Raw genomic sequence first — 27,228 nt, 5'->3', positions numbered from 1 at the left:
AAAAGCTCAAAGTACACAAAAATTTGCTTGATAAAAAAATTACTATAATTAGCTAGACATGATGGCACGTGCCTGTAATCCTAGCTACCCGAGAGGCTGAGGCAGAAGAATCGCTGGAACCTGGGAGGTGGAAGCTGCAGTGAGCTGAGATGGCACCACTGCACTTCAGCCTGGGTGACAGAGTGAGACTCCACCTCAAAAAAACAGAAAAAGCGGTGGCTCACGCCTGTAATCCCAGCACTTTGGGAGGCCAAGGCGGGCGGATCACGAGGTCAGGAGATCGAGACCATCTTGGCTAACACAGTGAAACCGCGTGTCTACTAAAAATATAAAAAAATTAGCCAGGCGTGGTGGCGGGCGCCTGTAGTCCCAGCTACTTGGGAAACTGAGGCAGGAGAATGGCGTGAACCCGGGAGGCGGAGCTTGCAGTGAGCTGAGATCGCGCCACTGCACTCCAGCCTGAGCGACAGTGCGAGACTCCGTCTCAAAAAAATAGAAAAAACAATTACTACAAACTTTTTGAAAAATATATTGACATTAAAGTACTCAAAGTGGGATGCTTTATACTGTTTATACAACTGTCCCTATTCTACCCAATTTTTCTCCCTTTCCCCCTCAACTTGTCCTGCCAAAAACTAAAAGCTTTGTGAAGCAAAAGCTTCAGGGTAACATGTCTGAAGCCCAGATCAATCCCATTTTCCATTTTCCCTTTCCATCTTGAACTCCTCTCTCACTTTCCTGAGCCCCAGGTAGATGAAAAAGGTGTACAGTTTCAAACAAGAATGAAGGTAGGGAAAAAAATAACGAGTAAATCTAGTTAACATACCACAACCTCCTCAAACTCCCGGGTGGCTTCCACAAGCATCTTTTTGACTGCTTCTTCATTCTCCTGGATTTCTTCCTTCACATACTCTTCTTCAGGCAAATCTGGAGTTCTCTTGTTCTGTGGTTCTGTTAAAGAGAAGAACAGCACAGATTAGCAGTAGCCTCTTTTACATAAACCAAAAATATATTGTCTGCTGTGTGAGCTCTGGGCCAGGAGTAAGCCTGCACTTTTTTTTTTTTTTTTTTTAACTATCAGAAGACATCTGTTCTTGATTCGGAAGGGTAAAAAAAGCCTAAGACGTGCTCATTCACCCATTTCTACGCTTGCTTCTGAAAAGATGTACTATCCAAACGATGATACATTCTTAAACTCTGACATATAAAAATGCTCAAGTTTAATTCATTTTTTGCTTTGTATTTACAGACTTTGCAAATTAACAAAAATATGTCACAAATTGGGTTCCTTAGGAAGCAAATTCTGAGATGGAGATGGAAATTTAAACAACTGGAGTGTGATTTTGGGAAAACCTTTGTGGAAGAGAAGGAAAGCAGGAGTGGGCAGAGAGAGAAGCTGATTTATCAAAGAGTTACAGCAAGGCCTCAGGCAAAACCATGGGCAACTCTGGAGCTAGGAAGGCCCTCAGAATTGACCAAGCTGGGGCCAAGGAGCAGAGACTTTTTAACTCTGCAAATATCAGTCACTGGATGGTGGCAGCCCTAAGAAGACAGGACTTTGGGCAAGGCAGCTCTCCTAGCAGCCAAAGGCAGATCTGGGCCATGTACCACAATCCACCAATATACCACCTAGAAAAAGGAGGGCCTCCTAAATTTAAACATCCTGTTCCTTCCCCTTTACATTTTGTTCTCTGAAGATTTAACTCTGCTCCTTTTCTACTTACTAAAACATACTACAAAGGGGCAGCAAGAGGGAGTTTTTCGTGACAGAATTGTTCTAAATCCCAATTTGGGTGCTGGTTACAAAAATTTACATTATGTTAAAACACATATAACTGGACAAGAGTACAGCAGTTCCTCAAAAAATTCAATATAATTTCATGATGACAACCCACAAGGAAAAAGAAAAAATTAAACAAAATTACCATATGATCCAGCAATTGCATTTCTAGGCATATACCTAAAATAATGGAAAGTAGGGTCTCAGACAGATACTAGTTATACCCATGTTCACAGCAGCATTATTCAAAATAAACAAAAGATGGAAATAAGCCAAATGTCAAGTGATAGATGAATGGATAAACAAAATGTAGTATATACATACAATGGAATATTATTCACCCTTAAAAAGGAATGAAATTCTGACACATGCTACAATATGGATGAACTTTGAAGATATTATGCAAAGTGAAATAAGCCAGACACAAAAGGGCAAATATTACATGATTCTACTTGTATGAGGTATCTAGAAATATTGAATTCATTGAAACAGAAGGCGGAATGGTTGTTTCCGGAGCTAAGAGGAGGGAGAAATGGGGAATTAGTGTTTAATAGGCATGTTTCTGACCCCTAGAAGCAGAAAATAATAAAAGGCATGGAGTTTCAGTTTTAGAAAATGAGTAAGTTCTAGATACAGATGGTGGTGACAGTTGCCCCACAATGTGAACGCACTTAATAATGCCACTGAAAGAACACTTAAACAACTATTTGAATTGTAAATTTTATGGTATATATATTTTACCACAATAAAAAATAAAGTTTTTAAAATCACATAATTTTACACCATAAAAAGTTAATTTTACTGTATGTATTTAATAAAATTCTTAAATAGTAACTAAAAAAGCCTTATCTTTCAGAGATACATGCTAAAATAGATAAAATGATATGATATGTGGCATTTGCTTCAAAACACTCCAGGAAGTTGGGACGAAAGGTATAGATTTAAAAAACGCCATGAACTAAAATCAGGTGAAGGTGGGTGATGGATACATGCAGTATAGTTCACTATACTATTCTATATTTGTAAATGCTTGGAATTCTCCATAATAAAAAGTAAATTACCGTTCATTCACATAATGAAGTACAGCGCAATCAATGAGAAAAGAATGAAGAAAAGCTTTGTGCAGACACGCAAACACTTCAAGATAAATAATTAAGTTTAAAAGAAGTAAACCACAGAGTAAGTTGATGTCTAGTGTGCTAGTATTACTATGAGCAAAGGGGACATGTAACAGACAAGAGATGGTAATAGAGGCTGCCTCTAGGAAAGGACCCAGGGAAAAGGGTATGTAAACAGGGAGACTGTCTTTCAGTATGTACCCATTTGTACTCTGAGTATATCTACGGGATAAATTCCTAGAACAAAACTGCCATGTTTAAGGGAATATACATTATAACGTCATCAGACATTGTCAAAATGCCCCCCAAAGAAATTGTATCAATTTCTATTAACAACGTAGGAGTATACTTGTTTTCCCACACACTAACTTTGGATATTACCCATTGTATTGACTTTTGCCAATCTTACAGATAAAATCAATTCATCAAATAAATACAAAACAATTCCAACACACATACTTACTAACTGACAGGCCTCATGGGTCAAAGTATAGCTTATACTGACCCTCTGCTCAGGGTCTGATTTACTTTCTTTCTTTTTCTTTTTTTTTTTTTCCGAGATGGAGTCTGGCTCTGTCACCCAGGCTGGAGTGCAGGGGCTTGATCTCAGCTCACTGCAACCTACACCTCCCTGCTTAAAGCAATTTTCATGCCTCAGCCACCTGAGTAGCTGGGATTGCAGGCGCACGCCACCATGCCTGGATAATTTTTGTAGTTTTAGTAGTGACAGAGTTTCACCATGTTGGCCAGGCTGGTCTTGAACTCCTGACCTCAAGTGATCTGCTGCCTTGGCCTCCCAAAGTGCTAGGATTACAGGCATGAGCCACCGCACTCGGTCTGATTTACTTTCATTTAATAACAGAATATTTCTTCATTTGTTTATTGGCCGCTTATTTATTTCCTTTACTGGGAATTTCCTGTTCCATTTCCTTTTCTCATTTTTCTTTTAGTTTTCTTTTTACTTAATGACTTCTTACTTAATGACAAAGAGCTCTTTAGACATTAAAGAAACTAAGTCTATTGCAATGTATTGGGAATGTTTTTCCAGCATGCCCTCTGACTTTATTTATCATGAGAAGTTCTTAATTTTCAGGTAATCAAATATAGAAAACTTTTTCTTAGTCTTTTTGGCTTCATGACTTATCACCATGCTAATATTTTTACTTTTTTGCTTCTGGCAAATCAGACAGCATCCTGAACCACAAATGGTTCAGAGCAACTCCCACCATACTGATATATTCATTCATATCTTCTCTTACTCATTTTAGAATTTTTTAATTTTTACATTTAAATATCTGATTATCAAAAGATTACTTAGACAGGTAGGATGAATCCAGCTTAATTTTGTCCCAAGTTCCAAATGGCTTGCCAATAGTCCCAACATCACGGATTTAAAAGCAAGGCCCAGACACAGCATGGTGGCTCACACCTGGCATCCTAGCACTTTTGGGAGGCCAAGTCGGGCAGATCCCTTGAGCCCAGGAGTTCGAGACCAGCCTGGGCAACACGGCCAAATCCTGTCTCTACAAAAAAAATACAAAAATTAGCTAGGTGTGGTGATGAGTGCCTGTAGTCCCAGCTACTTGGGAAGCTGAGGTGGGAGGATCCACTGAGCCTGGGAAGTCAAGGCTGCAGTGAGCCGTGATCGCACTACTGCACTCCAGCCTGTGTGACAGAGCAAGACCCCGTCTCAAGATATATAAATAAATAAAATTAAAATAAAATAAAAATAAAAGCAAGGCCGTACATGATGACATAGTTCACCCATACACATAGCCCTAACCTCATCTGCTATCATTAATTCTCCCTCCTACTCCATTACAGCCACTCTGTTCTCTTTGTGGCTACAAAAACACACCAGCCATACTCCCACCTAAGGGCGATTGCCCTGGCTTCTTCCTCTGCCTGAACACTCTTCCCCAGATATCCACCTGGCTTGCTCTTTCACTTCCTTCGGTCTCTGATTAAACATCAGCTTATGACAGTGACCTTCTCTTATCATCCTATAGGAAAAACCTCCTTCCCAACCCTTACACTCTGAATTTTTCTCTATAGCCCTTACCACTCCCCAGCTAGCATGTTATAAGCTCCATGACCACTGGGACTTTTATTTATTGTTATATTCCAGCAGGACAACAATGTCTGGCACTCAAATATCTGCTGAATGAATGAAGCTGAAATGTCACTTTTACCAAAACAAAATTCCTACTAAGCATACTGAACAGGAGAAAAACATTTTACTCCCCAGCCTTCAAGTGTTAAATGGAGTAGCCATCCAGGCAAAGAAAAGGTGGGAGGATTACGGAGGGGGAGGAGAAGCAGCAAGCCTCTTTAAACAAAAGGGTCTGTCGGTTTATCAATGCCAGATACGTCACAAGTACATCTTAACAGCCTCGCTCTGCATCCTAGACATACTGAACCCCAATTTTCAATTCAACTGCATTAAAAACTCACTTCACCTAAGCAACACCAGGAAGAGACCTTCCAAATGCCGAGAACCTTCTTAAGTCCATAGGCATTCAGTTACGCCAGAGCATTAAAATAAGTCTGGTACGCCTTTATACTGAATCTACCTGAACCTAACAGCAATCTTTTTTAAAAAGGAGTCTGTAGAATATCTCTTAAGAGAAACACAAGAAGCCAGTTATCCCGTGGGTAGCTGGTGGACAGGAAGGACGAGATAATTTTTTTTTTTCTGAGACGGAGTCTCGCTCTGTCACCCACGCTGGAGAGCAGTGGCGCAGTCTCGGCTCACTGCAACCTCCGCCCCCCGGGTTCAAGCAATTCTCCTGCCTCAGCCTCCTGAGTAGCTGGGACTACAGGAACTCTCCGCCACGGCCGGCTAATTTCTGTATTTTTAGTAGGGGCGGCGTTTCGCCATGTTGGTCAGGCTCGTCTCGATCTCCTGACCTCAGGTGATTCGCCCGCCTCGGCCTCCCAAAGTGCTGGGATTACAGGCTTGAGCCACCGCGCCCGGCCAAGAGAATTTTCTATATACTCTTTTTGTAACTTTTGAATACAGAACCATGTCAATATTCTAGTCAATGGTAAAGTAAATTAAAACTAGACCAAGAAGCTGGGTGTGATGGCTCACGCCTGTAATCCCAACACTTTGGGAGGCCGAGGCGGGAGGATCGCTTGAGCCCAAGAGTTCGAGACCTGTCAGGGCAACACAGCGAGACCCCCAACTCTACAACAATTTTTTTTTTTTTTAATTTAGCGGGACGTGGTGGCGCGGGAGTGTAGTCCCAGCCACTTGGGAGGCTGAAGCGGGAGATTCGCTTGAGCCCGGGAGGTCCAGGATGCAGTGGGTCGTGATTGCGCGGCTCCATCACAGCCTGGGCGACTGAGCGAGCCCCCACTCAAAAATTAAAAAATAAAAACGACGAGAGGCCGGACGTGGTGGCTCACTCCTGTAATCCCAACACTTTGGGTGGCCGAGGCAGGAGGATCGCTTGAGCTCAGGAGTTCAGACCAGCTTAGGCAACACAGACCCATCGCAAAAAAAGAACAATAATAAACAACAAGAGAGCGAGGAGGCAAGAAAATGGTGCAAATTTACCCGGATGTCAACAGGGGGAGGGGCCAAGCGCTGCTACCCAAGATGCCAAGATGGACGCCAGGCAGCCAGGGAAAAAACCCCAACCCCACCCGCGCAGGTGCCCGCGAGGCGCCGCGCGCAGCCTCCTCACCCCCGCTATCCGCGGCCTCCGGGTCCTCCTCCGCCTTCCGCTTGAGCTTCTGGGAGGAGGGGCTCACCGGCGCGTCCCCCAGCAGGTACTTATGCTCCTGGCCCCGCAGGTGCTTGAGGTAGCGGTCCTTCAGGGACTGCCACGAGTGCTGCGTGAGCGAGCTCTTCTCCATCGCTTTCCACAAGGCGTTACCAGTGACGGAGCTGGGCGAGCGGGCATTTTCCTTCACGTAGGTCAGGATGGCTACGTCGTCCGCATCCGTGAAGGCGATCCGCCCCGCGAGCCGCTGCGGCTCCGGCTCCGCGGCGCCCTCGGCCAGGGCCCCGGGCTTTGCTTCCGAGCTGGTGTCCGCCGCCGAGGCGGGGCCCAGCCGATAGGCCTCCAGCTCCAGCCTCTCGTTGCGCTCCACGCAGTCCAGGATGTACTGCGTGGAAATGAAATCACCCGAGGCCTCGGCCAGCGCCTCCCCCGGCTGGGCCAGCAGCACGGCCCCGGGCTCCTGCACTCGGCAGACGGTGCCGCCGCCGTGCAGGATGAGCGTTGACAGCCGACGCTTGGCGGGGCTGGGCCGCACGTAGAAGGACATGGAGCTGCCGTCGTCCCTCACGAACAGAGTCGAGGAATGGGTGGGCCCGTTGGGGTCTTTGCCCAAATCCATCGCCTCCGCCATGTCTGACGCCGAGCTCTACTAGGAGATCTGCCCCCTCGCGAGCGCCTGGCACGCAGAGCGCAACTGACTGAGCTGTCACCTCAGACGCCTCTGCCGCGAAGCGCAGCACTGGGCCTGCGCAGCAGCGGCCGCGGCGCATCGAGAGCGCCCGCCCCCTCTCCCCCGGAAGAGGTGGGGCTTCGCACCTTGACCTGGAAATTAACGTACTATCCTCCTTACTTTTGGGTCGGGCCCTCCGGGAAGATGGCGGCCGTGCAGGCGGCCGAGGTGAAAGTGGATGGCAGCGAGCCGAAACTGAGCAAGAAGTGAGTGTCGCTGCGAGTCTTTAAACCCTTTGCGGTAGGAGAGCCTGGGCTGGGAAGCGCCGCGAGGTTCCCACCAAGGCTGCTGTGCCGGGGCCTTCTTGCCGGCTCTCGTGGGTACGCACATGCTGAGACGTGGTGGCTGCGCCCTGCAGACCACATACCCCGGGATACCCCGGGCACGCCGGCTCCCCGTTCCCAGCTGGCACCGGCGGCGTCCTCCTTATTATACCCCTAGAATTAAGAAACTGTGGAGGAGGAACTAGGACGAGAACTAAGAGTTAATCAGGAAAGAAAAGCGAAGAAACTTCCTGCTTAGCTTCATCCTCCTTCCTTCTGAGAAACGCCTTCTTTTGTTGAGCCACTCAGTAAACGTGGAAGTTGGAGAAATATTAAATATCCTAGCTTTTCAGGAAGACCTTCAAAATTTTCTGGGCCTCACTAAGGTCATTCTGAACGTTATGTATTAAAAGGGATCAGTTCTAAAACTCGTGCATCTACCCGTATGGGTTATTCAATAGATACCTGTGAGTATCAAGTGATCAACGTCTAACAGTAGAGACCATCTTAATTCAGCCTGGTATCTTTGTTAACCACTCCCAAATCCTTGGAGTATGTAGGTTAACATAGATAAGTCAGGATTGGCCACCCTTTAACTGGCTGTCTTATGTTCTTATTAGCATTCCCCATTTGAACCACATAACACAGGTAATTGAGTGTTTTATCATTGCTAGGAAGATGGTACATAGTACCATTCCAGAGGCATACGAGAGGGCTTAATCCCCGTGGCGCGCACTTGTTATCCCAGCTACTCGGGAGACTGAGGCAGGACAATCGCTTTAACCCAGGAGGCGGAGGTTGCAGTGTGCTGAAGTCGTGCCACTGCACTCCAGCCTGGGAGACTTGAGGTAGTTGTCCTTCAGGGACTGCCACGAGTGCCGCGTGAGCGAGCCCTTCTCCATCTCTTTCCACAAGGCGTTACTGAGACAGAGTTGGACCCTGCATGAAAAAGAAAAGAGAAATGATGTTTCCTTTATTTATTTTTTTTAGATGGAGTCTCGCTTTTTCGCCAGGCTGGAGTACAGTGGCGCGATCTCTGCTCACTGCAACCTCTGCTGCCAGGGTTCAAGCGATTCTCCTGCCTCAGCCTCCCAAGTAGCTGGGATTACAGGTGTGTGCCACCATGGCTGGCCAATTTTTGTACTTTTAGTAGAGACGGAGTTTCACCATGTTGGGCATGATGGTCTCCATCTCCTTACCTTGTGATCCGCCCACCTTCGCCTCCCAAAGTGCTGGGATGACAGGCGTGAGCCACCGCACCCGGCCTGATGTTTCCTTTTGTGTCCCTGGCTTTGTGCTTCAAATATCTTAGAAAAAGTGTAAGAGAAATGGTCTAAGTTTACAGTTTGGTAGCACCTTAATATATTGCCCTTTGTTAGAGCAATCCGATGGACTTCCATAAATGTTTGGAACCTGGTCTTTGGACTGCTACCTTAGAGAAAATTGTATGGACTTTAATCTGTTAAGTCAAATTTAGTTGAATGTGGTGTATCTGTGATATACAATCCTAAAGTTTAGCTCATTCTTTCAAACCACCTATGATAATCAATTACATTGAATTGAATTTTAAGACTGTGTATCACAAGTGAAAGCAAGGTTTCCAGTTCAGCGTGTGTTTTTAGGTAAACTGAGAAAACTGGTTAATTCCTCTTTACTGACTTTTTTTTTTTGTCGGAGGCAGAGTCTTTGTTGTCCCGGCTGGATTGCAGCGGTGCGATTTCAGCCCACGGCAACCTCCACCTCCCGGGTTCAAGCAATTCTGGTGCTTCAGCCTCCCAAGTATCTGGGACTGCAGGCGCACGCCACGACACCCGGCTAAATTTTTGTATGTTAGTAGAGATGGGATTTCACCTTTTTGCCCAGGCTGGCATCAAACTCCTGAACTCAGGTGATCTGCCCGCCTTAGCCCCACAAAGTGTTAGGATTATAGGCGTGAGCCACCACTCCCTGCTTCACTGAGTTTTCTAAAATTAAATACAGCTACTACTTTTTTGACCAGCTTTTCTGTGCCAGGTACAATGCTAGATCTCTACAAGCTTTCTGTTTAATCTCAATAAAAACCTTGCAAGAGGAGTTATTGTCTGTTTTTCAAATTAATAAACTGAGGCCCTGGTAATTAAATGCATTACTAAAGTGTGCCTTCCTAAAATATAGTCTAGCACTGATCCAGAGCACTGGAGCAGAGATCTGAAGTCAGGCCTGTGACTTGACTGGAGTCCATGCTCTGTATCCTAACTACACAGCACTACTCACGGTGTCTTACCTGTCATTGATGTCTATTCGTCTAGTTACCATGAGCTAAAATAATTTTTTTATGATTAACATTTCCTTCCCTTTAATTGTTCTGGGAAATTCCTTGGTCTGAAATTTTTAGTAAGCACCATTTTATGCGAGGTATTGACTCCAAGTTTAAAAACAGATGTGCTTCCTGCCCAAGTGAAATAGCCTCCTCAAATTTATTTGAACATGGTAAAGGAGGTGATCGCTGTAATTCTGTTGCCTTCCAGTGTTGATAATGTATAAACATAACGCATTCTAAGGACCTTCCTGAAATTCTCCTTTCCCCTTGTTCCTAGAGTTCCGAACAAGTCTTCTGTTTGACTCGTGTTTTTGTGTGGCTTGCATTTATCATTGTCTAGAGTTCGCAATTGATAGTGACAGTTTCCTTTTATTTTATATGCTTCCTATTGTCATCTTGTGGCCAGGTATTTCCTCTCCAGGTGAGAAACCACACTTCAGGGCTTCAGAAAATGCCTCACATCCTGTTCCCATATTCTAGGACGTTGTGAGCATTTTTACCTGTAAGCTATCCATTAACTTGCTATTGGCTTTACCCCAGATATGCATGTTTTTTCCATAGTCAGCTAAGAACATTGTCAGTTACAGTTATAGCACAGGGAGTGTTACAAGGTTGCTGTCAGTTAAGACAGTCCTAAGTTAAATGGGACTAAAAGGTAGTAGAAGCATGGTCCCCCTCCCCAACCCGTAAGAGAGTTGGTTGGGTATATGTATACTGTCTGTCCCATCTGACACCACATCTCTGTGTTTCCCGCTAGGTGGTGGTAATCATTAGTTCCAGGGTGTTCTGCCATGTTGACGCAAGCTGCTGTAAGGCTTGTTAGGGGGTCCCTGCGCAAAACCTCCTGGGCAGAGTGGGGTCACAGGGAACTGCGACTGGGTCAACTTGCTCCTTTCACAGCGCCTCAGAAGGACAAGTCATTTTCTGATCAAAGAAGGTTGGTGCCCATTACCTTCTTTACTGCTCTGGAAGCAAAAATTCTTTCCTTACTTGGTTTATTCTCTATTAAGCCTCTGGCTAAGTCTTTGGACTTGTTGCTAAGGAAACAAGGAGCCCTAATACCAAAACCAATAGTCCTTTCTCGTTTTCTCTTTAATAAATCAAATCATCTCTCCTTAGAGTCTTGAGATGACATGTGGATCTTATTCTAGAACAGTGCTGAGAACAAAACCCTTGTTTGAACAAATAATTTCTAATGCCAGCTATTTCCCTTTTCTGTCTTTCCGGAGTTTTGTTTGCTCTTGAGATTAATTTGGTTTCCAGTCTTAGTGCTATCCCTAGGACCTTTTTGGATTATCCTTAAGATTGATTTGATTTAAGAGGAGCACCTGGTTGAGTGGAGAACAGATTTATCTTAATTCTAGAAGAACTAGACAGCCTAGTCTTAGCAGTCCACTGACCAAATTATAGCATGATAGCACCAGCAGTGTTTTGGAAAGGTTGTCTTTACAAATGTTATAAGACATTATATGTAGAAAAAGCTGTCAACTTTGAAACCATTCAGAATCCGTTTTTCTTTTTTAAAAGGTGGACCAGGCGTGGTGGCTCGTGCCTGTAATCCCAGCACTTTGGGAGGCCAAGATGGGTGGATGACAAGGTCAGGAGATCGAGACCATCCTGGCTAACACGGGGAAACTCCATCTTTACTAAAAATACAAAAAAAATTAGCCAAGCATGGTGGCGGGCACCCGTAGTCCCAGCTACTCTGGAGGCTGAGGCAGGAGAATGGCGTGAACCCGGGAGGCAGAGCTTGTGGTGATCCGAGATCGCACCACTGCACTCCAGCCTGGGCGACAGAGCGAGACTCTGTCTCAAAAAAAAAAAAGAAAGATTCAAAACCTCAATTCGTTTTTTTTAAGTTATTCTAAATTCATATCGAAAATGAAGGATGTGTCCTGAAGCCAGAATGTTTGCAGGCGTGACTTGGGATCTTTTGCTGTGGTTCACTATTGCAGAATATTTGATTATGTTCAGCGGTTTGAAAGAATGATCCATAAATTGTCTTTGAATAGTAAAGATATCCCTCCCTACACCAATCTGTTTAGTTTCTGGGTTCAGATAGCAAATTCAGACCATAAGAGACATGAACATGTCATACAGAGCAGCTCAAAGTTGTCCACATCACTTTGGTTTTTGAGGTTCAAGTGATAGGTATCAAGAGTTTGGAGAGCAAGCCATTTAGCCAGAAATGTATTCAAATCAGTATGGTTTCTATATGAGGTGCAGAGAGTAAAGGGTTAAGATACTGAAAGATACCTAGAAAGCTCACATTTGGTTAGCTGAATGCCAGGGTCAGGGTAATCCCTTTTTACAAACATTATCTCAATACACACCACAACAACTGGTGGGGGTTGTCTATTAGTATTTTCATTTTACAGGTGAGAAGTTAATTCACCCGTCCAAGTCACATAATTGACAAGTGTGTTGGAATTTAGTCCCAGGCAGCCTGACCACAAAGATGGTATATTATCCCCTGTACTATGCTGCTTTGCACACTGTTCTACTTTGTTGTCTAAGTCAGGCTCCAGTGGGCAAAGTGAGACTAATGCTGACAGCCATTCTTGGAGAGTCTGTTGGTGGGGGAGGTCTCCTTGAGTGCTAAAGAGCCAGCTCTTCCTATCATCCTCACTCTTAGGGGAGGGATAGAGAGAGGGGGTGGCAGAGGGCTGGAGATGTTGCCTTATCATGTGTTAGATCTGGCATTGGAGGGGTCAGGTGGCTAACGCCTGTAATCCTAGCACTTTGGGAGGCCAAGGCGGGCAGATCACTTGAGGCAAGGAGTTTGAGACCAGCCTGGCCAATGTGGTGAAACCCCATCTGTACTAAAAATACAAAAATTAGTTGAGTGTGGTGGTACACACCTGTAATCCCAGCTACTCAGGAGGCTAAAGCACGAGAATGCCTTGAAACCCGGGAGGCAGAGATAGCAGTAAGCCGAGATTGTGACTGCACTCCAGCCTGGGCCACAGAGCAAAACTCTGTCTCATAAAAAAAAAAAAAAAAAAAAAAAAAAAAAACCTGGCACTGTTGGAGCTTCACCTTCTAGGGGGATACTAAACAACTAAGATTCAGTCTCTGTCCTCAAGGAGCTCCCTAACCTAATTAGCTCAAGAAAAGCCTATTCTAATTTTCTAGAAAACTTTTTCTCTTATTCAAAACTAATGCATAGCATTTTCTTTGTCTTGGTACATCTTGGTTTTAGTTGGGACCTAATGCCAAGGACCTGAGACTGGCAAGCAGAGACTGAGAGTGATCTTTCACATCTTTGTTCTAAGCTTATTTTTCCCTTTGTGTTTTTCACATAGTTTAGTGACAAGCGACTTGAGCTGAGCTGTGGGTATGGAATTGAGGGGTACAGAACTGAGCAAGAGCGTTTCTCCCAGGCGATTCGTGTTTTTGATAAGTTACTAGGGGCAGAACATAAGAGGACTCTTCAGGCAGCTAACACATTGAACGCTTTCATCTTTGCAACAGTGAGCTGAAGAGACGCCTGAAAGCCGAGAAGAAAGTAGCAGAGAAGGAGGCCAAACAGAAAGAGCTTAGTGAGAAACAGCTAAGCCAAGCCACCGCTGCTGCCACCAACCACACCACTGACAATGGTGTGGGCCCTGAGGAAGAGAGCGTGGACCCAAATGTGAGTTCCCTGGGCCACCAGCATGGCTGGGCACAGGAAAGCTGCTGATGAGGCTTATGGCAGATTCTTTGGGACTGGACAGTAGGAGGGACCAGTACACCTGAGGTCACTGCCAGGGATAAGGGAGGGTCTGCCACTCCATCTGGTTAAAGGCACAGACACTGAGTGTTTTTTATGTCAACCCCCAAAAGGCATTTGGGAGAGTCCAGCATTCAGGTGAATTAACCTTCCTTGGAATTAGCTTGACCTTGAGGCCCCAGGGAAAGTGTCCCTCTAAAGATTGCCTGAGGTTTACTTTAGATCAGGGGCTGGCAAACTACAGTCCACTGGCCAAATCCACTTCTCCATGCCCCTACTTTATCCTTCCCTCCTGGTTTTTTGTTTTTGTTTTTGTGTTTTTGAGACAAAGTCTCATTCTGTCACCCAGGCTGGAGTGCAGTGGTGTGATCTCACTGCAGCCTCCGCCTCCCCAGTTCAAATGATTCTCCTGCCTCAGCCTCTCAAGTAACTGGGATTAGAGGCGCACACCACTACACCCAGTTAATGTTGGCCAGGCTGGTCTTGAACTGCTGGCCCCAAGTGATCCACCCGCCTCGGGCTCCCAGAGTACTAGGATTACAGGCATGAGCCACCACACCTTGCCCCTCTTTGGTTTTACTAGTAAAATTGTATTGGAACACAGCTGTGCTCATTTGTTTACATATTTCTGAGGCTGCTTTCCCCCTGAAACAGCAGAGTTGAGAAGTTGCATCAGAAAAGCTTTGTGAGAAAGGCTGCTGTAGAGTATTCCTTGTTTACATTCTCCAGGCCCTATGCCTTGGGGAAAAGTCTGATGTGTCGCCAGAGGTAGGAGAGTAGTTAAGAACATAAGTGACTCAACTCACCATGGAAATGTGGTCTACAAAAGTGGCAGCAAGGCCACCTATACCAATTAAAAATTAAACTTTTATGATTTTAGGCAGAACTCAGATTCTTCTTTTTGTTGACTCTTGCATTTTGAAATGCTGGCCTCTGGCCACCCTGCGTATTTTAAGTGCAAATCTCACTCCATATTCAATCCTGTAATGCAGAGGTCTTGGTTAAAGAAAACAATGTATTGGGGTCACTCTGGGGCAGAATACTGCCACTTGCTAGGTGGGCCCCACTCGTCTGACCAGGTTCAACTTCTCAAGGGCTTTTTTTTTTTTTTTTTTAACAGCAATACTACAAAATACGCAGTCAAGCAATTCATCAGCTGAAGGTCAATGGGGAAGACCCATACCCACACAAGTTCCATGTAGACATCTCACTCACTGACTTCATCCAAAAATATAGTCACCTGCAGCCTGGGGATCACCTGACTGACATCACCTTAAAGGTGGCAGGTAGGAACTCTCCCTGGCAAATCACTGAACTCCCACAACAGGCAGGCCTGCGGCTTCAGTAGCACAAGGGAAAGTCTGGGTTGGTCTTGTTCTCAAGTAGCCTGTGCAGAAAGAAGCAGAGCAGCCCCGAGACATGGAATCATATTCCAGATGAGGTAGTGCTACAAAGAGAGGGGCTTTCTCTTTAAGGATTCCCTTCATCAGCAAGAATCAGCGGTAGAAGTCTCAGGCTTCTAAGAATTCCAGTCTTTGGCCTAAGAATGCTTTGCACTGAGACAGTATTTCTAGAACATTGCTCTTTTGGAGTTGTAGTATCTTGGGTGAGATCTTCTTTTCCTAAATTAAAAAAAAAAAAATCACATGTTTTCCTTGCCCTCTCCCACCAAATAGTAAAACTGTCAGTTGTAGAAAATTTAGAATAGTCACAAAGAAGCAAGGAGAGAAACTTTTGATTACCTGTAATCCTACCACCTAGAGAGAATTTTTGGCAGGACCTAAATGCCCAAAAGGTTTCTTCTTGAAAGTGCAGTGATTTTACTAAAATTTTTTTTTTTTTTTTTTTTTTTTTTTTTTTGAGATATAGTCTCACTCTGTGACCGAGGCTGGAATGCAATGGTGCCATCACAGCTTACTGCAACCTCTGCCCCCCGGGTTCAAGCAATTCTCCTGCCTCAGCCTCCCGAGTACCTGGGATTACAGGCACCTGCCACCACGCCCAGCTAAGTTTTATATTTTTAGTAGAGATGGGGCTTCACCATATTGGCCAGGCTGGTCTCGAACTCCTGACCTCAGGTGATCCACCTGCCACAGCCTCCCAAAGTGCTGGGATTACAGGCGTGAGCCACTGCGCCCAGCAGATCTTTTTTAATTGTTTGTTTTTATTCTGTTTCTTGCCTTACATTTCTTTTGGGGCTTTTATCTGCATACTGGATCATCTTTGATCATTGTCACTTTATCTCAAATCCTTTTTATCTTTCTTCATACTTTGATTTTTAAATTTTATCCTCCTTTTTACTTTCTGTTTCTCTTAAGGCATTATTTGTTGTATTTAGTCACTATTATTTCCTTATAGCTTAGTCTGCATTTTCTGAAAGATTTTTTACTTTATCTCTAATTCTTTCATGTGTTATCACCTCATTTCTTAGTTTTTCTAGTTGTAATTTGTGCTCTTTCATGTTTTGCGTCTTTTTCTTCATGTTTTTCAGCTCATTGTTGAATAGTAAGAATTTTTTGCTTTTCACCACACGTTCTCACTCATAAGTGAGAGTTGAATAAGAACACATGGACACAGGGAGGGGAACATCACACACTGAGGCCTGTCCAGGGGCGGGGGGAACGGGGAGGGAGAGGATTAGGACAAATACCTAATGCATGCAGAGCTTAAAACCTAGATGACAGGTTGATAGGTACAGCAAACCACCATGGCACATGTATACCTTGTGACAAATCTGCGTGTTCTGTGCATGTATCCGAGAACTTAAAATTTAAAAAACAAAAAAAAAAAAAAAGAAATTTTTTGTTTTTCTGAGCATGTCTGTCTTGAGTGCTTTTATTTTGTCTAGAGGGGTGTTATTCTCCTTCTTCTATCTCTCCACTTTTAGTTTTTTTAAGTAACTTTATAGGGTTTGTGAGCCCAGTGTTTTTATGTTGTTTACATTTACATGAAATCAGTTTTCCTGAATGTTCAAAGGAAGCTCGGTTTCGTTTTTCCAGTGAGCTCCCTCTTGTGTTTGTGGCGTATTCAGAAATACAGCAGCTTGCTTTTTGAGATTTCCCGGCTCTCTTCTTCTTCCTTACTTTTTTTGGGTCGTCTTTTTTTTTTTTTTTTTTTTGTCTCTTTTTTCCTTATCCTGTTCAGTTTTTTACGGTCTTGTCCTAGAAGGGAGCCTGGCTGTTGGGAGGGTTTCTGTGGGCTCTGCTCTTCATTCCCTTTAGATGTTTGTTTGTTTGTTTGTTTGTTTGTTTGTTTGTTTTTGAAACAGTTTTGCTCTTGTTGCCCAGGCTGGAGTGCAATGCCGCAATCTCAGCTCACTGCAACCTCCGCCTCCCAGGTTCAAGCGATTCTCCTGCCTCAGCCTCCCAAGTAGCTGGGATTACAGGCATGCGCCACCACACCTGGCTAATTTTGTATTTTTTTTTTTTAGTAGAGACAAGGTTTCTCCATGTTGGTCAGGCTGGTCTCAAACTCCCAGCCTTAGGTGATCTGCCTGCCTCGGCCTCCCAAAGTCCTGGGATTACAAGCGTGAGCCACAGCACCTGGCCCCCTTTAGATCTTTTTAATGCAACCCTCACCTGTATGGAAACGGGCACATCCCCTCCCAGTTTCAGCTGCAGGTTCACATTTTCCAGAGGATGCCTTTGGCCATTTGGGGGTTTTCCAGTTCTCAGATCCCTCCCATACCCCATTTCTCCCCACTGCTTTTTCCCCGTATAGCGGTCTTATGGCTCTTGGTGGTTTGCCTCGTTGCTTATATTGGGGTCCTTGGCAACATCTTCCCACAGCATTTTGTTGTAAATTTTGTCCCTGGATTTTTCGCTTTGCCTCTCTAGCTGTGCTTTCTATTTTTATGTGAGGATTCAGGGAAATCCAAAAACTAGGCTGCCACCAGCACCGCCATCTTCTAGGCATCCAGTGATTTATCTTGAAAGCTAGATCTTGAAAGCATGTCTTTAACTGGTTTGAATGAACATCGTTGGCTTGAGGGAAAAGATGGGGATTAAACCTCAAGCTAAAATCAGATTGTACTGCTTTGTATTGTGCCCTGACAAAAAAAAAAAAAAAATGCAGGCCGGGTGTGGAGGCTGACACCTGTAATCCCAGCACTTTGGGAGGCTGAGGTGGGTGGATCACTTCAGCCCAGGAGTTCGAGACCAGCCTGGGCAACATGGTGAATCTCCCTCCCTACTTTAAAAAAAAAAAAAAAAAAAAATTAGCCGGCTGTGGTGGTACGCCCCTGGAATCCCAGCTACTCAGGAGGCTGAAACAGGTAATCACTTGAACCTGGGAGGCAGAGGTTGCAGTGGGCTGAGGTCCTGCCACTGCACTCCAGCCTGGGCAGCAGAACAAGACTCTGTCCCAAAAAAAAAAAAAAAAAAAAAAAATGCAGAGGGAGTTTTTTTTTGGCACTGATACCATAAAATGACTTCTGGTTCTGTCAGTCAGTATTTTTGCTCTTCTTTTTCTAGGTAGGATCCATGCCAAAAGAGCTTCTGGGGGAAAGCTCATCTTCTATGATCTTCGAGGAGAGGGGGTGAAGTTGCAAGTCATGGCCAATTCCAGGTATCTCACAATATCCAGTTATAGACCTTTCTTGGTTGGCCTAGAGCAACACAGCAATAGGCTGATGTGGTCTTACTGGTATTTGAAGTTAGAGTAAGAAGGAGTGGGACATGGTTGGGGAAGGCTGAGAAGAGGATAATGTGGCCATCTGGTCACCTGTAAAGTAATGACCACTCTCAAGTTATATGACAGTAAAGTAAAGGATAGTCCTTTTTAAATAGTGGCCCATGAATGTGAGGTCCTTTGTGGGCTCACATTAACTAGGTATTAACAGCTGAGTGAGGGTTCCAGAGGAGACCAGTGGTCAGTGTTCATTTGAATTGTTGTTACTGAATTACATTTCCGTTTCACTCAGAAATTATAAATCAGAAGAAGAATTTATTCATATTAATAACAAACTGCGTCGGGGAGACATAATTGGAGTTCAGGGGAATCCTGGTAAAACCAAGAAGGGTGAGCTGAGCATCATTCCATATGAGATCACACTGCTGTCTCCCTGTTTGCATATGTTACCTCATCTTCACTTTGGCCTCAAAGACAAGGTAAGCATTCATGGCCTCCTAGCTGTGGCACGGGAGTGCTTTCTGCTTGTTTTATCATACCATTGGATCAGACATACCAGTGATTTCTAACTGCTGCTTTTGGTTTAGGAAACAAGGTACCGCCAGAGATACTTGGATTTGATCCTGAATGACTTTGTGAGGCAGAAATTTATCATCCGCTCTAAGATCATCACATATATAAGAAGTTTCTTGGATGAGCTGGGATTCCTAGAGGTAAGGAGAGTTCCTTGCCTGACGTGATGAGCTGCCTTGCAATGCTTGCCTCCTCCTCTCCCTGCCTTCCTTTTCCAAAGCGTATCCTGTGTCGGGATCCTTCATGCCTAATGAGAATGTCCCCTTTCTTGCCATCATCTCTGTTCTACCTTGTCCTGATTAGGAAGGCAGGACCTGACTTCCAAGGTAATGGACAAGGTGTAGGGCCATCCACATGCTAATGATGTCACATTCAATATGTATTCACATCGTTTTGCTTTTTTGTAGCATTAAGAAATATTTTTTGATTTTATGAGAAAGGCAAACACATGTACCATAAAACAAATTCAAACAATAAATTAAATAGAAGCAAAACTGAAAGTGCTCTTTCACTCCTTCTGACTAACTTCCCTACCCAAACTTGAGTTTGATATGTATCCTTCCGCACCATTTACTGGGCATGTATACGTACGTACATATGCGTGTTGCAGATGGAGTGCACATATGTAAACATTTTGGAGGAGTTTTATTTTTGGTTTAAATATGAACGAAGTCACACTATGTGTATTTTGATGGACCTGCTTTTATTTCACTTAAGATATTCTGGATCTCTTTGTATGAGACAGATAGATACCCTTTCTTAATGCTGCATTATTTGTTTCAACAAGCATCTTTATACACATGTTCAAATGTTTCTGTAGGATGGATTTCTGGAAGTAGAATAAGTCAAACAATATAAGCGGTTAAAATTTTTTTTAAACAATCAGTTGAGATAACTCACTACCTTCAGACCAGCCTAAATTTTTAATAAATACTGCGAATTGGGCCGGGTGCAGTGGCTCACACCTGTAATCCCAGCACTTTGCGAGGCCGAGGTGGGCGGATCACGAGGTCAGGAGATCAAGACCATCCTGGCTAACACAGTGAAACCCTATCTCTACTAAAAACACAAAAAATTAGCCATGCGTGGTGGCGGGCACCTGTAGTCCCCGCTACTTGGGAGGCTGAGGCAGGAGAATGGTGTGAACCCAGGAGGCGGAGCTTGCCATGAGCCAAGATCACACTGCTGCACTCCAGCCTGGGCAACAGAGCAAGACTCTGTCTTAAAAAAAATAAATACTGCAAATTGAACTCAAGAAAGGCTGTATCCATTTAGATTCTCATTTACAGCTTGTGAAAGTTCATGGTACTATATTAATGGTATTAGGTATTAATAGAAATTGAGACACTGTTGTAGAAAATCATACTGTCCTTTTTTGTCAAGCACTTGCACATTACTGTTGAACTTATTAACATTTAGTTTGGGGTATAACAGGCTTAGACTATATTACATGCAAAGCATGATCTGTCCCCAAGGCCTCTGGTTCTCTAAGGACTGATGTTTCTCCCTGCCTTTTTTAGATTGAAACTCCCATGATGAACATCATCCCAGGGGGTGCTGTGGCCAAGCCTTTCATCACTTACCACAACGAGTTGGACATGAACTTATATATGAGAATTGCTCCAGAACTCTATCATAAGGTAGTCAATAATAGTACACCCTTTTCCCTTAAAGAAGCAGAAAGCTGGAAAACCACTGGCTAGACGGGTATAGTCAGAAATAAGAGGAACAGAGAGAGTAAAGCAGCCAAGAAAGTGTTCTGATGGGTCAGGTGTGTGGATGTGAGTAACACTTCCAGAATTTCTCTACAAGATTAATAGAGCATTGCAGGGCAAAGACCAAAGGCGTTGTCTTTCCCATCTATGCAGGCACTCCTTACCTACTTTGGTTCCCCTAAAACTTTTAAGATACGGTCTTACTTGGATTAGATCTGATTTAAGTCTTCCACAGAAGAAAGAGCCTAATCTCTCTGTGGAAGTTGGAAATAAGCATCTTCAGGCCTGGCACGGTGGCTCACGCCTGTAATCCTAGCACTTTGGGAGGCCAAGGCAGATGGATCACTTGAGGTCAAGAGTTTGAAAGCAACCTGGCCAACATGGTGAAACCCAGTGTCTACAAAAATACAAAAATTAGCTGGGCGTGGTGGCGGGTGCCTGTAATCCCAGCTACTCGGGAGACTGAGGCAGGAGGATCGCTTGAACCTGGGAGGCGGAGGTTGCAGTGAGCCAAGATCCTGCCACTGCACTCCAGCCTGGGCGATAGAATGAGACTCCGTCTCAAAAAAAAAAAAAAAAAAAAGTATCTTCAAATCGCTATAAAGATGTCTTTTCAAATTCCCAGGTAAATATTGAAGATTATTATTCAGGATTCTTAGTTGCAGACATCAGAACCTGTTATAACTAGTTAAAGAAAAATAAAAATTTATTCAGCTCTATAGGTGAGGTATTGCTCCTCACAAAAGGGCATTAGCTGCGGGGGTCTGCCTGCAGACCCTGACCTGAGCGACGGATGAATAAAACGTACACTGAAACACAGATACTCTGTTTTGCCAGTCCTGCTGAGTGTCCGACCACCTCCACACCAAGAGAGGTGTATTTGTCACTGCGGCCGACCCTGAGCAGCTCTCACTCCAGGCATTTATTTAGTATAGAATTAACAACAGAAGCTTTGAGTAAACACATTTGTGGATAATTAACATGGTAGGAGGGTAGTTCTAGGAATTATTAAAGTCCGGGTACCATGGTCTGAAGTAAATACCATTAGGGGGCAGTATCTTTGGTCAACCTCCCCCCAAGAGGGCCATCTGGCTGAAAGGTTAGTTAATGGAGGTAGGGTAAACAGACTTAACTGGGGAAGCCTCTGTTGTCCCTAGTATTTACCCTATGACCTAATGCTCTAGAGTAAGAACCGGCTGCCTTCAGCCTGTTCAATTGCTACACGGTATGTTATCTTTCGGCCTTCCAAAAAGTTTGTGACTATTCCTTATAACTTCCCCCAATATTTCTCTTTAATATTTCTGCCACCATCCTGAGTGAATCCCAACATATAGGAAGCTCACAATCCCCAGGAGGATCAGAGAATCAGGCTTGGAAACTACACGACTAGGAATGATTCTGAGTCATATTAGAAGGGGCTGTTCTCATGGAGAACCTAGTGTTTTTTCCTAGTAGGCACAGTTACTACAGTTCATAACCCTGGCACTAGGCACAAGTCACTGCCACTAGGACCTCTGCAGTTTAAAAGCTACATGCTACTTGCCCCCTTCACCAGAATGAATTCTGTGCAATACCCACATCTTTTGTTAGTAGTTTCCATGCTGAAGTCTCACAGGTGTATCTGACTGGTAGAGCTTGGGTCACACACCTGCAGCCTAACCCCAAGAGAGGCTGCTTCCTTGGGGAGGTTCAGACTCAACGATGGGGGATGCCCAAGACAGGAAGAGTATCCAGAAGTCCTGGGCAGCCAAAAAAGAGGGGTAACTATCCACACTACAAGGGCATAAAGAGAGCAGAGTGCTTGGCATTTTGACCAGAGACCTGAAAGCATGCCTAACCTGTGAAAACCAAGTTACAGCTTTTGGAGACTGAAACTTCCCAGAGCTGTTAATAGAAGATTAGCTGTCATGGGGCTGGGCGCGGTGGCTCATGCCTGTAATCCCAGCACTTTGGGAGGCCAAGGCGGGCGGATCACCTGAGGTTGGGAGTTGGAGACCAGCCTGACCAATACAGAGAAACCCTGTCTCTACTAAAAATACAAAAAAATTAGCCAGGCGTGGTGGCACATGCCTGTAATCCCAGCTGCTAGGGAGGCTGGGGCAGCAGAATTGCTTGAACCCGGGAGGCGGAGGTTGCGGTGAGCCGAGATCGCGCCATTGCACTCCATCCTGGGCAACAAGAACAAAACTCCATCTCAAAAAAAAAAAAGATTAGTAGCTGTCATGACCGTGGCCATGTGTTGTTGTTAGATGCTTGTGGTTGGTGGTATCGACCGGGTTTATGAAATTGGACGCCAGTTCCGGAATGAGGGGATTGATTTGACGCACAATCCTGAGTTTACCACCTGTGAGTTCTACATGGCCTATGCAGACTATCACGATCTCATGGAAATCACGGAGAAGATGGTTTCAGGTGACTCCTGCTCTGTCTCATACTCATTGGGTGGTTGGTATGCTGCTTTCAGAGGAGGGCTGCCTGGGTTTCATTCCCGCTAAATAACAGGTTTCTCTCCCAGGGATGGTGAAGCATATTACAGGAAGTTACAAGGTCACCTACCACCCAGATGGCCCAGAGGGCCAAGCGTATGATATTGACTTCACCCCACCCTTCCAGCGAATCAACATGGTAGAAGAGCTGGAGAAAGCCCTGGGGATGAAGCTGCCAGAAACGAACCTCTTTGAAACTGAAGGTAAAGTGACAACACTCGCTTCTCCATTGTAAGGCCCTCCTTCCTTTTCAGCTCTGAATTTGATTGGGTCAGAGCTAGAATTTCCCACACTATTCTCTTTATGTACATTTTTACTTGGCTAGTGTGATGTCTCCTGCCCTAACTTGTGCATTTGTGTCCCAGAAACTCGCAAAATTCTTGATGATATCTGTGTGGCAAAAGCTGTTGAATGCCCTCCACCTCGGACCACAGCCAGGCTCCTTGACAAGGTGAGAGGCCCCGCCTTTGTTGTACATGTCCTCATCTGGTGCTGAACAGTTCCCTCTTCCCTGGGAAAATGAACCCCACTGGGGAGAGTTCATTTCTGCAGCTTCACAGGAAAACCGTAAAGAGAGAACAAGAGAATTAACAGACTTGGAACTGTCATACTAAGCTCTGTGCCAAATAATTTATGTGTGTGATCTCAGTTAATCCCTTCCAGCTTTTAAAAAGCTATAGGGTAGGGTGGGCGCGGTGGCTCACACCTGTAATCCCAGCACTTCAGGAGGCCGAGGCAGACGAATCACCTGAGGTCGGGGTTCGAAACCAGCCTGGCCAACATGGTGAAACCCTGTCTCTACTAAAAATCCAAAAATTAGCTGAGTGTGGTGGCGGGCACCTGTAATCCAAGCTATTCAGGAGGCTGAGGCACGAGAATCGCTGGAACCAGGAGGCGGCGGTTGCAGCAAGCCGAGGTCGTGCCACTGCACTCCAGCCTGGGCGACAGAGCGAGACTCCATCTCAATAATAATAATAATAATAATAATAATAATAATAAATAAATAAAAAGCTATAGGATAAACCCATCTGGATGGGAGCTGAGGTCTTCTGTCTGGGCTGGGATGATCAAATACTATTCAGAAATGGTGACTAACTCTGCTTTCTCATTAAGCTTGTTGGGGAATTCCTGGAAGTGACTTGCATCAATCCTACATTCATCTGTGATCACCCACAGATAATGAGCCCTTTGGCTAAATGGTAAGATTCCAGTTACCTATTGCTGCATAACAGCCCCAAAACTTAGTGGTGTTAACAATTTATTGTCAAGATTTTGTGGTTTGACTGGTGGTCTTTCTGCTGTGTGGTGTTGACTAGGATAACCCAAGTGGCTTTTTTTCAACTGGGGATTCTGCCAGGGCACTTTGGTTCTCCTCCATGTGGTCACTCCACATACGTTCTTGTCCTCCAGGGCCTGTTCATGTGGCTCTCTGGCAGCACAGCCTGGACTTCCCTTCAGCATGGCGGTTGGGCTTTAAGGGGAAGCTTCCAAAAGAACAGACCTCATTGTGCAAACATGTATCAAGCCTCTGGTGATACCCCATTGGCCAAACCAAGACATGTTGCCAGCCCAGAGTCCAGGTGAAGGAGACTACACATGGGCATGAATTCAAGAGGTGTGGTCCATTGTAACAGTCTGCCACATTGGCCTTGTTAGGAAGATCATTAAACTTTCCTGGTCTCTCTAACCCTCCTCACCATTGTACCAAATGATTTGTTGCTGAGAGTGCATGCAGGCTTCAGACTGCAATTAGTAACACTTTTGAGTCCACTAGAATTCAATTATTGTATTAGATGTTTGATCATTAGACCAACCTGGCCAATATGGCGAAACCCTGTCTCTACTAAAAATACAAAAATTTGGCCGGGCGCGGTGGCTCATGCCTGTAATCACAGCACTTTGGGAGGCCGAGGCGGGCAGATCACGAGGTCAGGAGATCGAGACCATCCTGGCTAACACGGTGAAACCCCGTCGCTACAAAAAATACAAAAAATTAGCTGGGCCTGGTGGTGGGCACCTGTAGTCCCAGCTACTTGGGAGGCTGAGACAGGAGAATGGCATGAGCCCAGGAGGCGGAGCTTGCAGTGAGCCGAGATTGCACCACTGCACTCCAGCCTGGGCGACAGAGCGAGACTCCGTCTCAAAAAAAAAAAAAAAAAAAAAAAAACTTAGCCAGGCATAGTGGCGTGTGCTGGCTACTCAAGGCTGAGGCAGGAGAAGTTCTTGAACCCAGGAGACAGAGGTTGCAGTGAGCCGAGATCACACCACTGCACTCCAGCCTGGGCAACAGAGCGAGACTCTGTCTCAAAAAAAAAAAGCTCATTAGAGGCCTCTGTATTCAGCCTCCTCTTTGGTCTCCTGTCCCTAGGCACCGCTCTAAAGAGGGTCTGACTGAGCGCTTTGAGCTATTTGTCATGAAGAAAGAGATATGCAATGCCTACACTGAGCTGAATGATCCCATGCAGCAGCGGCAGCTTTTTGAAGAACAAGCCAAGGTGAGAAAGGGGACTGTGAGCAGAAGCTGTGCCAACTCACCAGGAAATACCAGCCTTAACCCTGATCTGTGTCAGCACATACGTTCTTGATGACTTCAGAAGTGAAAGATAAAGCCATAGGCTTTGCTGGAGGAAGTCACATTTCAAGATGGTGACTTCACCTGGTATTGACTCTGTCGTACATAAAAGGAACTTCATTATTAATCTCCGTATGGAAAGCATGACGCTTGCCTTGAAAATACACTTGCCAAACAAGAACATTATTTTCTTAGATTGTACATGTACTGAGGTGGCTTAGGGCTGGGAGGTAGGTAAGGATGAATGGAGAAGACAGAGCCCCCACAGGCTGCCTGCAGCAGGTGCTGCCACTGAGGGCTGTTTTCAGGAAATGGCAGAAAGACTCTTGGAATTGTCACAGTCTGTGAGAATTAACCTATTTGGAGTCCCAGAGCCCCAAGCAGCAGAAAGGTTTTCTTTCAGAGAAATTTGTATGTGTTCTGAGGTCGATTTCATCAGTCCTGACCTCCGGGTCTTTGAAAGAAACGTCTGCATCTTGGAGTTACTAGGAAATGAATTCCCAGCAAGTCCTGAGTGTCAGGAGCATCCCTGGAATGATGGTCCTCCCACCTCGGAGCCTGGTAACATGTTCACTCACAACAGTGAGATATCCTAGAAGAAGGTCACCTTTTGGTTCTCTTTCCTCTTCTAGGCCAAGGCTGCAGGTGATGATGAGGCCATGTTCATAGATGAAAACTTCTGTACTGCCCTGGAATATGGGCTGCCCCCCACAGCTGGCTGGGGCATGGGCATTGATCGAGTCGCCATGTTTCTCACGGACTCCAACAACATCAAGGTACGTAGCAGCCCTCCACAGAGCACACTGCCCTGAAGAAGCTCCACTGTGTTGGAGCCAGGGCATGGTGGGCCTGGAGGATAAAATTAAGGAAGGGCTTTGGGCTGGGAAGAGGAGCAGGTAGAGGAGTTCCATGCCACTCACAGGAGGGCCAGAGCCTCTGACCTTAAAGGATTTGGGTTTTTTCCTACAGAGGCAGAAGGAATACTAATTGTTTGTATTTCTTGAGGATCCAGGGAAGTCTCTGTGTATTATTTCAGGTAATTAAGTCAGCCCTATGAGGTGTAAAAACTATTATTTCCCATTTTTATAGATGAGGAAATCAAATTTTCATAGAAATGTGTCTATTCATCCTTTTGACATAGTGCCCTAGGCAGTGCTATGCATTTTTTCTTTGTCATCTGTAACTGAGAGGGTCTGAGTTGAAATAAAAGAATACATGTGCCTTTTCAGCTGGAATATACTAATCTCTGGATTTTTGTGGTAACAACAGCGGCTAAAGGAATGGGTAGATAGCTGTGAAAAAACGTTGAGAGTGCTTCTCAGCTTCAAGGTACATTCTTATATCCCACAGGAAGTACTTCTGTTTCCTGCCATGAAACCCGACGACAAGAAGGAGAATGTAGCAACCACTGATACGCTGGAAAGCACAACAGTTGGCACTTCTGTCTAGAAAATAATAATTGCAAGTTGTATAACTCAGGCATCTGCATTTCTGCGAAAGATCGAGGTCTGCAAGGGAATTCTTGTGTGCTGTTTTCCATTTGACACCGCAGTTCGGTTCAGCCATCAGAAGAGAGACAAGGAATTAAAAATTTCTTTTTAATCCTTGTTACCAAATAAA

General features: G+C 44.9%; 2 protein-coding genes across 3 annotated transcripts in view; one reads left to right on the top strand and one right to left on the bottom strand.

Moving 5' to 3' along the window:
* Nucleotides 1-7,430, bottom strand: part of TERF2IP (TERF2 interacting protein) — a 9,587-nt gene extending 2,157 nt beyond the window's left edge. The window contains exons 1-2 of the mRNA XM_030819067.1: nucleotides 6,591-7,430; nucleotides 827-951 (exon numbers count right to left, since the gene is read on the bottom strand). Of these exons, the coding sequence (XP_030674927.1) occupies nucleotides 827-951; nucleotides 6,591-7,260 (795 nt within the window). The 5' untranslated portion in view covers nucleotides 7,261-7,430. The remainder of the gene's footprint in view (nucleotides 1-826; nucleotides 952-6,590) is intronic.
* KARS1 (lysyl-tRNA synthetase 1) lies at nucleotides 7,401-27,228 on the top strand. Of its 2 annotated transcripts, XM_003259970.3 has the most exons (15): nucleotides 7,461-7,565; nucleotides 10,679-10,858; nucleotides 13,396-13,555; nucleotides 14,754-14,919; nucleotides 18,106-18,199; nucleotides 18,555-18,741; nucleotides 18,850-18,975; nucleotides 20,356-20,475; nucleotides 22,800-22,962; nucleotides 23,066-23,239; nucleotides 23,402-23,487; nucleotides 24,150-24,235; nucleotides 25,405-25,531; nucleotides 26,241-26,384; nucleotides 26,959-27,228. In XM_003259970.3, exons 2-15 carry the CDS (start codon nucleotides 10,713-10,715, stop codon nucleotides 27,055-27,057), a joined length of 1,878 nt encoding a protein of 625 aa, XP_003260018.1. In that variant the 5' UTR covers nucleotides 7,461-7,565; nucleotides 10,679-10,712; the 3' UTR covers nucleotides 27,058-27,228. The 2 variants fall into 2 exon arrangements, with proteins under 2 accessions (XP_003260017.1, XP_003260018.1); XM_003259969.3 differs by lacking the exon at nucleotides 10,679-10,858 and having other exon boundaries at nucleotides 7,401-7,565.

This window comes from Nomascus leucogenys, chromosome 2 (genome assembly GCF_006542625.1).
Source record: "Nomascus leucogenys isolate Asia chromosome 2, Asia_NLE_v1, whole genome shotgun sequence".
In the NCBI taxonomy this organism is placed as follows: domain Eukaryota; kingdom Metazoa; phylum Chordata; class Mammalia; order Primates; family Hylobatidae; genus Nomascus; species Nomascus leucogenys.
The sequence above is the reverse complement of the archived record's forward strand: the minus strand, read 5'-3'. Positions and strand labels throughout refer to the sequence as shown.

What these genes read in the sequence shown, in the direction of transcription:
- KARS1 (XM_003259970.3), top strand. Translation starts at nt 10,713, where the DNA reads ATGTTGACGCAAGCTGCTGTAAGGCTTGTTAGGGGGTCCCTGCGCAAA. An exon ending in TCATTTTCTGATCAAAGAAG is followed by an intron (nt 10,859 to 13,395) that starts GTTGGTGCCCAT and finishes TCTTTGCAACAG; the next exon opens with TGAGCTGAAGAGACGCCTGA. An exon ending in CACGGAGAAGATGGTTTCAG is followed by an intron (nt 22,963 to 23,065) that starts GTGACTCCTGCT and finishes TTTCTCTCCCAG; the next exon opens with GGATGGTGAAGCATATTACA.